This window comes from Perkinsus marinus, assembly GCF_000006405.1.
Source record: "Perkinsus marinus ATCC 50983 genomic scaffold scf_1104296958712, whole genome shotgun sequence".
Classification (NCBI taxonomy): Eukaryota; Perkinsozoa; order Perkinsida; family Perkinsidae; genus Perkinsus; species Perkinsus marinus.
The window spans coordinates 397,840-408,195 of record NW_003206658.1 but is presented as its reverse complement, the minus strand read 5'-3'; the positions used below and the strand labels follow the sequence as shown (position 1 = coordinate 408,195).

General features: G+C 44.8%; 1 protein-coding gene across 1 annotated transcript; it reads left to right on the top strand.

Annotated features, from left to right (window-relative positions):
* Nucleotides 1–1,888: 1,888 nt before the first annotated feature.
* Nucleotides 1,889–9,457, top strand: Pmar_PMAR011587 (Actin-6, putative; the record flags this gene model as incomplete). The annotated part of the gene is made up of 17 exons (XM_002773697.1): nt 1,889–2,006; nt 2,287–2,387; nt 2,557–2,675; nt 3,598–3,652; nt 3,877–3,954; nt 5,214–5,336; nt 5,377–5,538; nt 5,598–5,675; nt 5,889–5,987; nt 6,037–6,101; nt 6,146–6,221; nt 6,270–6,349; nt 6,823–6,920; nt 6,973–7,070; nt 7,374–7,405; nt 7,789–7,884; nt 9,112–9,457. 17 exons carry the CDS (start codon nt 1,889–1,891, stop codon nt 9,455–9,457), a joined length of 1,824 nt encoding a protein of 607 aa, XP_002773743.1.
* Nucleotides 9,458–10,356: the final 899 nt, after the last annotated feature.

Sequence of the window (10,356 nt, the reverse complement as noted above, 5' to 3'; positions counted from 1 at the left end):
ACCAGAGTGATGGTATGGCTGTACTCTATGTGTTCGTGGTGCTTATCGTCCTGCTGGTGGGCTACATTGTAATGTAATAATGGAGTTTCTTGACTCTAGTGATATGAAAAACATACTTCACGACTACTGCATATCACCGCGAATGTCGCGTTTTTCACCGAGTTTTACGACGCCACTTCACGTAAAAACGACTGAAACTCCAATCATATCAGTGTGGTTGGTATTGGAAAAAATACACGTTTTAGTGACGTTTTACGCCATTTCTCTGATATTCAGTGTGGGGGAAAAATATGCACTACATGTGGTGTTGGTGAGAATATGAAAATTGTGGAGAAATTGTTATTGAACTCTGGAGTTTCACCCGTTTTACGGGGAATGGCGTAAAACTCGGTGAAAAACTTTGCGAAATTTGCGGTGATATGCAGTAATCGTGAAATATGTTTTTCATATCACTAGGGTGAAACTCCTCCGTACACTCCGATTCCTAATCTCTATAATTAGTGAGCAACCTCCTGAGCTCAGCTGAGGGAAGCGAACATATATTTCTCCAACACTGATGCTCTAGCGGTGGAATTAATCTCTTTAATTATGAAAATTAAGTGCTTTTACAGACCGCGTCACTAAAATATGCACTGATGTAAACCCAAGCGCGAAATTAATGTCCTTACTCGTGTTTGTATCAGTCGAATGGACTTCATTATGTTTTAGATACTTCCTGTTGGAACTGTTGATCACCCTATGCTTAGCTATGAAGCACTCACGGAGACGAAGAAGGCAGCGAGCAGTTGAGGGGTCACAGGCTTCGACACCTGGTAAGAGAATTGGGGGGGGGGCTCATCATGTATTTGATCTTGGGATGAAGTTGTTGATATCTCCAATGTTTATAAATATAAATATGAAATATATACAAATATGTAGTTATGGATATACAAGAATGGAGCTTCACTTGTTTTACGTCAAATGGCGTAGTACTCCATGTGAAGAACGCGATGTGAAGTGAAAAACACTTGGCGAATTACACCGGACAAGTCCTCCCGTATCGTGTGAAACACATACCACGTGTTTTACGCGTTATTCACTGCTAACGCGCCTTTTCGCGAAGTGAAGTTTGAAGTACGTTTTTCATATCACGGGTGAAACTCCAATATAAGATAATGGAGTTTCTTGACCCTAGTGATATGAAAAACATATTTCACGACTGCTGCATATCACCGCGAATATAGCGTTTTTCGCGGAGTATTACGATGCCACTTCACGTAAAACGGGTGAAACTCCAATATAATAACACATGTAAATAGTATCTGAGGCACGGCATGATGATAGCCGCTATGAAAGTTCATAAGAACAAATCCTGACACACTCCGCAAGACTAGAATACTTTCAATTGAATAAGTATTAAGAGTGATATACAGTACGTATCAATTTGATATGCAAATGCGTGTTATTTTAGGGGACAAATTATAGTGAACAACTTGTCGCTATCAGAGTCCCAAACGGGTGCTTTCATCACAACACATGCTCATAACCATCGTTACATTAGATATGCGATAAAGCTTCTGATCGATTCTCATTAACCTCGAGAAATACCGCACATTTGCATACCAAATTTACACGCACTGTAAAAGTTCGTGAGTGATTGTCGAGAAACAGTTGAAGCGAGTAGAGAATACCAGCAGCATTTATGCCTGCTTTTGAGCTTCCTCTGAAAGCTCTCAATGCGAATAGGATCCTCCCATCTCGGATGCGTCCCGACGAAATTGATGGTCTCAAAAAGGAACTTGATCTTTGCAAGGTTTTTTCTATATAACGAAATACAATACCACTCCATCACCAAATCAGAGCAGAACGAGGCCTCCTTGAGTCGTACTATTGTATGTTAGATATCCCCATGGCAGAGGGGAGGGAGCCTAAGCCTACTTATGCCCTTCGCTATCGACGTCGTATGTCACAGCCGCCCTCCAGCACCAAGCTGTGCTTGTTGAGGTTTGTTGGACATGTCATTGCAAGTAGGGACAACAGTGTAGGGGGAAATATGCACATGGTCGCTCACATGTGGGAAATTTTTCGGAGTTTCTTTTTGTTTTTGTACATTTCGTGTAGAAACTTTGATAGTTAGTGAGGGAACTCTTGAGCTCAGCTGAGGAAAGCAAAGATACAGTACGTGTTAGTTTGATATGCAAGTGTGTGTTATTTTAGAGGATAAATTTTAGTGAACAAGTTGTCGCTATCACAGTCCCAAACGGGTACTTTCATCACAACACATGTTCATAACCATCGTTACATTAGATATGCGATATAGTTTCGCATTGATTCTCATTAACCTCGTTCGAAATAACGCACATTCGCGTATCAAATTGACACGCACTGTATATTCCTCCAACGCTGAGGTACGATGGCCTTCATAACGATACAGGCATGTACGTTTCTCATCTACGGTGAATACCCCGGTGTTACACTAAAGCCTCCGCGCGAGAAAGTGGTTGCTGAGCTTTATATGTGGCTGGTGGTGAGTAACAGGGCATGATAATTTCGTGGCGCGTGACGGTTTCACTGCAGGTGAGTTGCTCAGCAGCGTCAGTGTTGGTCGTCAATGTGATTGCTGCGAACCAATCTGCGAAGCACTTCTTGACACGGGGCACTTGGCCCGGGGAAATTTGTTTCGATGCAGTGCACAAGTAATAGAGTTTTGAAATATGTATTGTGGGAAATTCATAATAGGAGTTCCAATTGTCGTTATTATGATGAACTTATGAAAGCTCTGAAGGAGTGATGGTTGCTCCTAGAGTGATAGGAAGACCATAGGGGAGAAGTTGCCATTGAAGGGGTGACCAGCAGCCACTGCTCTTATTATGGTCACTATGAAGTGATTCCAAACTTTCCGTTCAAGGGCAACCTTGCTAGATACTGCATGGTCTAGACCTGCAGTGGAGTTGATCCACTCATCAGTGATGAATAGATCAACTCCACTGCAGAAATGTTGCGGAGCGAGCGGAGCATATACCACAACAGCAGGCACTTTCGCATTGTGCGTACGTGCGTGCAGAATTATTCTAGCTTAACCGGGGACCTAGGTCAAATTCATTGATATAATCAATAGACGTGGACTAAGTGAACTCCGCCCCTTCGTCACGAAGACCTAGTGATGAGTCGTCACATTTCTTTGGGGACTACCGAGCAATAGGGAGTCAGCGGTGGTTACTACTAGTGATAGGAGTATTCAGTGATACTATGGAATAGGGGTGAATTCTGCGCCTAATGACGCCGATGCTTTCTTTCCCTTCGGGCCCGGCATCACCTCCATCCTTGTGATCTCAATAATCGGTCTTTGTCGATGCTTCCTATGATAACGACTGATCGGTACTTCGCCTTTACACGGGTGCTAGTAGTTTGTTGAATACTTATAATGACAACTTTGGGGAAGAGGAACTATACGTAGTGAAGTAGAACCTAGGAGAAAATACAGATGTCGCGAATACTATGTGTTATTGCCTCGAGACTGTTTCCCAGTGAGGGATGGCTGATTAGAGAGATCTTGGCGAGCACTTTGCAATGGTAATTCCAAAAATGCTTTGGCCCTACCGTGCTATGCATAATTAGGTTACCCAAAATCGCTCAAAATCCGTGCGAAAAAGTTGAGGCCGAACTTTTCATGGTAAATGAACGCGATATGGCACCAAGCATGTTTGGAATTCAAAGATACCATTGAAAAGTGCTCGCCAAAATCTTCCTAATGAGCTATCTCTCAGTGGGAAATTCTGCATGTTACAGGCAATAGCGCATTGTATTTGGGGCACTCTGTAGTATACCAAAAAATACGAACATTAGGAATATCTATCGCATCGATGGTGTTGTTATCGATCACTTCAATGTATTCAGATTTATTCACTTGTGTTTGGCTTGGTCGCTGCTCCTGGCGAGTTATTGGTTGTTGGCTCAGCTTTACGACCCAGGCACGTCGGAGTCTGTGTGGGCCTTGACGAATTCGATTGTATACTCTATAGCATCGATAGTGGCTTTGTGGGTGCTATCAGAAGCTGAGCTCAGGTGCGTAGTTTATGTGGTCGTGATGAAATTCGTGAATCTACTGGGGGTGTCAAGTTGTTTATATTCTCGTGGCGAGCAGAGGGGAAGTCTCGGAATCATTAAGTAGGACTACGGTGTTTGATACCAACTTGATATGCAAATGCGATGGTTTCTAACCTCGGGAAAAACGCTTATTTTTTACGTTTGCACGCACTATTCAGGTTAGTGGTAGTAGTAGGAGTGAGTGAATGTAGGTTCCATGTAGCACCTATGATTATCGAAGGATTTGTATGGGCTACATCCCTACTCATTGGGTACTCTTGGAAGCTTGTATTCACAGAAGCTCAGAATGCTGTGATGGACACAGATAGATGGTGAGTGCTTGGTTTGCCAACTACAAATGCTGATAGCGCCTCTTGACCACTTCGATGATTTATACAAGCCTTTTATCGCGTCGTACAAAATTGTGAAGAATCGTTCGCCTTTGTGAGGATGAGAATTGGAACACCAACAAGTGGTAGGTGCTTCCTTGTGGACATTTGATGCATTCAACGTGGTGCATGCTACGATTTGCTATGGACTTCCGTGAGAAGTGAAAATGCTCGTACCATGGAGTTGACTAAACCAAGTACAGATGCATGCGATTTGGCATCAAAAGTTTACACTTGACATAAAGTGTTGAAGGCGGACTGTATTCACGTTCGTTCGGCTTGCAGAGCCGGAAAGGTGTTTTTACCATTTTCAGGGGTCTTCGGATACTCACAAGTGCCATGAATTTCGGCTTGATGGTACCGGTTTACTTCCGCTACATCCTTCCCAAGATGGATCCACAGAGCCCTTTGATCGATCAAGATACGCAAACCACCGAGTGGAAAATCTTCCGAGCGCACAGTGCCCTTTGGTGAACGATCGCATTTCGAATAATTTTCTTATTTTTCTGGAAAACCATTTTGTAGAATATGTGACTCTATCAATACGTTTCTAAGTGTTTCGAGCCGGCCGGTATTGAGTTGTCAACAATCGATCAATCGGGCGCGCGCGTAGTGCATTGGATTATTCTTGTGATGCTTGGCAATCAGCCAGTAGTGATCGACAATGGCAGCGGGTGTATTAAGGCTGGATTTTCGGGGGAGAATTCACCCCAGGTGGCAAAGATTCATTTCGTGCCCCCAGTGACATGCACGGATTAGGTCCAAATACTCTCAGCTGTGGGCTACCCTAAGTACCGTAAAGTGATGGAGGGTGTTGAGGGGCCATCGGAAGTGACCAAGCCGACTAAGGGCAGCAAAATTGGCGGTTCTGTTGGGAATAAGGTGAGCCTTATAATCTTGCATAGTTGACGTACCCGAGCAGGTGGTGGCAGTAGTAGGAAGTCGACTCGAGACCAGTTCCCGAGGGTTGTTGGATATACAGTATCCTATTACGCATGGCAGTGTTACTGATTGGGAGGGCATGGAACACATATGGCGACATGTGTTCAGTGAAGGGCTAAAGTGCAGGTCTCAGGAGCATCCGGTAGAGCTTTGGTTTATGCAACTATTACAGCTACAAAAGAATTGCTGCTGGCGTGGTAGGTACTGATAAGCGAGCCGCCGTTGAATCCCATGATTCACCGTGAGAAGCTGGCAGAATGTCTCTTCGAAGTCTTTAAGGTAACTTGCCGGGGACCCATCTGGCTTTGCGAAATAACGTCCCCAGGGTTTGATAACAACGTGAGAATGTTTCTAATGTGATGACATTTACATGGGAAACTGATTGAAGAATGTGTTCCTAGCCATAGGTGGAAAATTCAAAATGGGTCGAGTTTGCTGGATGATTCCCCTCCGATTCGAACCCACGACTTTTCGGTTAGCAGCAGTGTGCAGGTACCAGCCATCCACATCGCCTGCTCTCCTGTTCTTTCTCTGTATGCATCTGGTCGGACTACTGGAGTGGTGCTGGACATCGGTGACGGCGTAGCACAGGTCTTCCCATCACGTTCTGAATATCATCTACATACATTCACCGATTTAGGTTATGCCTGTCTATGAGGGGTATGCAGTAGGGCATGCGGCCACTCGTGGTGAATCAGCTGGGAGGTGCTCGAGCCTCTGTCCTCATCTGTGTAGCCTTGCATGGTCAGGAGCGTTACTGAGTGGCTGCAGTTGTCGCTCAAAAGGCAGTGTGGAGTGCATTTGCTATCTACGGCGGATCGAGAGGTGGGTCATTTTTGGGCCTATTCTGAATCTTGATGATAGCAACCTTAGATAGTCCGCACTATGAAGGAAGATTGTTGTGCCGTATCCCTGCATCCAGCCGTGCAAAGGGCATGGCGCGGTGGCACTGAGTGGGAGTTCGACAGGGACCCCAGGAGGGCTGGCACTAAGCAAACATTGGATCACACGGTGGGCTCGACTGCTCAGTTGTTACAGCGAGAATTGATCTTATTCTTTTGTTTATACCAGAGAAATGTGTGAGGTTGTTGAAACGGTTTTCGCAGAATATACACTACGTGTAATGTGGAGATCCAAATTTACGTGGCAATCAAAACCACTGCGAATGATTGGAATTCCCTGAAAATGGTTTTACTCTTTAAATGTGCCACGGACTGGATTTTCGAAAAGAATATTTTTGCGCACTTTTGAACACAATGGAGTTCCACCCTAGTGATATGAGAAACACTAGTGAAAAATATATTCCACGACTACTACATATCACCACGAATATCGCGTTTTTCACAGAGTATTACGTGAAACGGGCGAAACTATATTGTTCAATTTGGTGACCGAAAAAATGAAAAATGTTTTGGTCGCGTATGAGTGCCAAATCTTCTCATGTTCAGTATGAACTCCCAGATGGTTCTATAATCAACATCGGCCTTGAGCGTTTCCAAGCCCCGGAGATAATATTCAATCCCAGTGGGTGTCCCCTCCTCCTTTTCTGTGGTATATAGGGTAGATATGTCCTCAGCAATGGCGGCCTCGGCGGACCAGGGTGTGCATCTGCTACTGGATGAGGCCATACAGAAGAGCGATATGGATCTAAGGCGAACGCTGCTGCAAAATGTGGTAAGAGTTTTGAAGTAGGAGTCGGAATATGCACATGGTCAAGTGTGTGTGTTGGTGATAATAAGAAAATTATGAGGAAATTTGACAAAATTTTTGGTGGTTTCTGTACACTCTTACCAGAGCTCAGCTGAGGAAAGGGAACATATATTCCTCCAACATTGCCTTTAAGTGGGATGTGATCGAGTAAGGCAGTCTGGTGAAGATCGACGAGTTCTTTAACGCGTGTCCCGATATGAAAATAGATAATGTGAAGTTACCGAAATTCTAGAGCGTTTCGCAAGATTTGAATTTTCCGTGTTGTAGGTTCTCGCTGGTGGCAGTACGTTATTCCCAGGGTGAGTCAGGAAAGGGGTTTGATACTTAGATTTCGGTATAGAGGCTGTTTCGAAACCTCGCGGGCTGCACTTCTCTCAAAAAATTGTAGCCCCACACCGTGAGTGTCTAAAACCGTCATATTTTTCTCCAGGCTCCACTGGTCAATTTTGACCTACTGATTATTGATGATGTTAACCGTACTTGTGCAAGATTTGATTCCGGAATTCTCACTCAAAATTGAGTTTCACTCTCACGAGATTCTGAAACACTTTTTGCAAAGGTTATGTATATCTGAAATGCTCGGTGGAGAAATTAGCTCAAAAGTAGATGTGGTTCGGGAAAAACCGGTATGATAAGAATTACGCGTTTTACATGTCGCGTACTGTACGTGATTGTGCTGAAGGTTCGGCGAGAGGCTTTTGTCGGAAATGCGCAAGTTGGTTCCGAAGGATGCAAGAATTAAAATCTGCGCCCCTCCAGAGCGTGAGTCGCATTGGGGGTAATTTCGTGGCGCGTGACGTAGTCGAGGTTCAGGGAAGCTCTCAGCGTGGGTTGGCGGAAGTGTGGTATCAAGTCTGAGCTCATTCAAGCGAGTATGGTTGACTCGTGAGGAGTATAGGGATGGCGGTCTCTCAGTATTGTATAGGAGGACAGCAGTCTGATCGATTACACCATGCTACGAATTAGTATGTTTCTTTGGGCACATTTTACTGTGTTGCTGAGAATTACCCTCAGGGTCGAAAGAGTAGGGTAGAAAATGTCCTCCAGCAATAGTACATTATACTATTGTGGTTCATCATTAATGCCTATATAATATGGATGTAAATGTAAATATTAATAGCATATAAAAATAGAGAGATTTGTTTTTTGCGCTATTCATATCTTTCGTTGTGTCTAACGGTAAGCGAAAGAATAACGCACACAGATGATAGTACTGGACAATGCTTGTGTTATTTATTAGAGTTTCATCCGTTCTACGTGAAGTGGTGTAAAACTTGGTGAAAAACGCGATATTCGCGGTGATATGCAGTAGTCGTGAAATATAGTTTTTCATATCACTAGGGTGAAACTCCATTATAAACATAACTTCCAGCGCCACGAAATCATCCTAGTAGCATCGGAATCACGTATTAATGTCCTACCACCCCTACCACGAGGAGCCGACTCTTCCTGAAAAGTACCCGTTCTGTACCTCCTGGGCGGTGGCGATGGGCGTTGCGGGGTTTTCGAGAACAATTATTGCCCCTACCGAACGGATCAGATGGCTTCTCGCAAATCAAGATCATCTAGTTGAGATCAAGTCGGGAAAAATGAATCGATACACGGGCATTTGGGACTGCTTTTCTAGAGTATGTAAAGAAGAGGGTTTCACTGCGTTATGGAAAGGCAATTTGAAAAACGTAACGCGCTATGCTCCCAGCCAGGCATTCAACTTTTCGTTTCGCGAGGCGTTCAAGTCGGTGCTACCTCAATACGATCGGAAGAAAAATTTGTGGCTTCACAGTCAGAGTTGCTTTTTGGCGGGGGCGTTGGCGGGCACAGCATCACTGGTGATTATGTACCCTGCTGATGTCATTAATACTAAGTATAGTAGTGACCTCAGCAGGGGACGCGATAGGATGTACAAAAATCGTCTATCATGTGTGAACCAAACGATCAAGAGAGGCGGTCTCGGTTCCCTCTATAGTGGCTTTGGAAACTCCATCCAAGGTATTGCGATTTACAGAGCGTTGTATTTCGGATTGTACGATACCATGAAGGGCCGGTTTATGGACGATGAACGAACAGAAAGCGTGTTCTGGCGATGGGTCATGGCCCAGGTCTCAACGACAGCAGCAGGGGTGGTATCATATCCCTTCGACACGGTGAGGAGGAAAATGATGGCCAACGCACGGCAGACGGGGTTTCAATCGGAGCAGTTGAGTACATCTTGGCAGTGCTGGAAGCATATCTTCCGAAATGAAGGTTTCAAGGGTTTCTTCAGAGGCTCGTTCTCTACTATACTCCGAGGGCTTGGTGGTGCATTGGTCTTGGTCTTGTATGACGAGGCTAAGTTCATGCTCTATGATTAGAAAGCTCGAGAAGAGAGTGGGATGTCACTATCGTGTGCCCTTCGCTGTTGTAATGGCAATCCGCTATGGTAACGACAGTGTAAGTTGACAGACATGTGTTGGGAGTCGCGTTTCTGAGGATGGATGTGATTTTGTGTTCGAAGTGGCTTGAGATGTTCTACGCACTGAGTTTCTATGTAACTATTGGGAAGATCCCTCCTGGGGGCATCCCTCATAGTGACCGCGAAGGTAATGTATGTCTGGATAAGATACCTCGACGTGTGTCTCGCGGCCATGACATCAACTGTTTTGTTGCTTCTGTGAGCTATCCGGATTAGCGGGATAATTTGCTAAAATTTCGAGCACACACCCTCACATGTAGCGACGTTTGCTGATGGTCTAGAAACAATTGCAACCCCACCTGTTACGATTGGGAAAGAATTGCCCGATGTTATCAGTATTGAGCTGTGTCGTATCAGTAACGCCTCCGCAGCAGGTTAGTTTCCCAAGGCTTGGTCGCTATAACTCGAACACAAGTACGTTCTCAATGAGAATACCAGTGGAAACGATGTGCCTCACTTATGGACCATTCAGCCGCTTCTCGATCTTGACACGTAGCGACGCGAGTCCGATCCTTCCCTCGCATGCATTATCGAATAAATAAACCTCGACTGTTCTTTCATCACAATTGTAATCATCATCGTCGATGAGCAGTTCCTCGGTCCCTCCAATAACTTCTTCATCATTAGTGATCGCGAAAATTGCAAAACTCGTGAAGGGATCTCGGGACTCTATTTCCACTGCTTTTGACCGTAACTCGGCAGAGTTGGCTACCCGAGACATCGAAACACGACGACCACTCGTTCCACTCTTCATGACATCCACAGGATCTTCACCGTTCACGCAAAGGAGCGGCCACA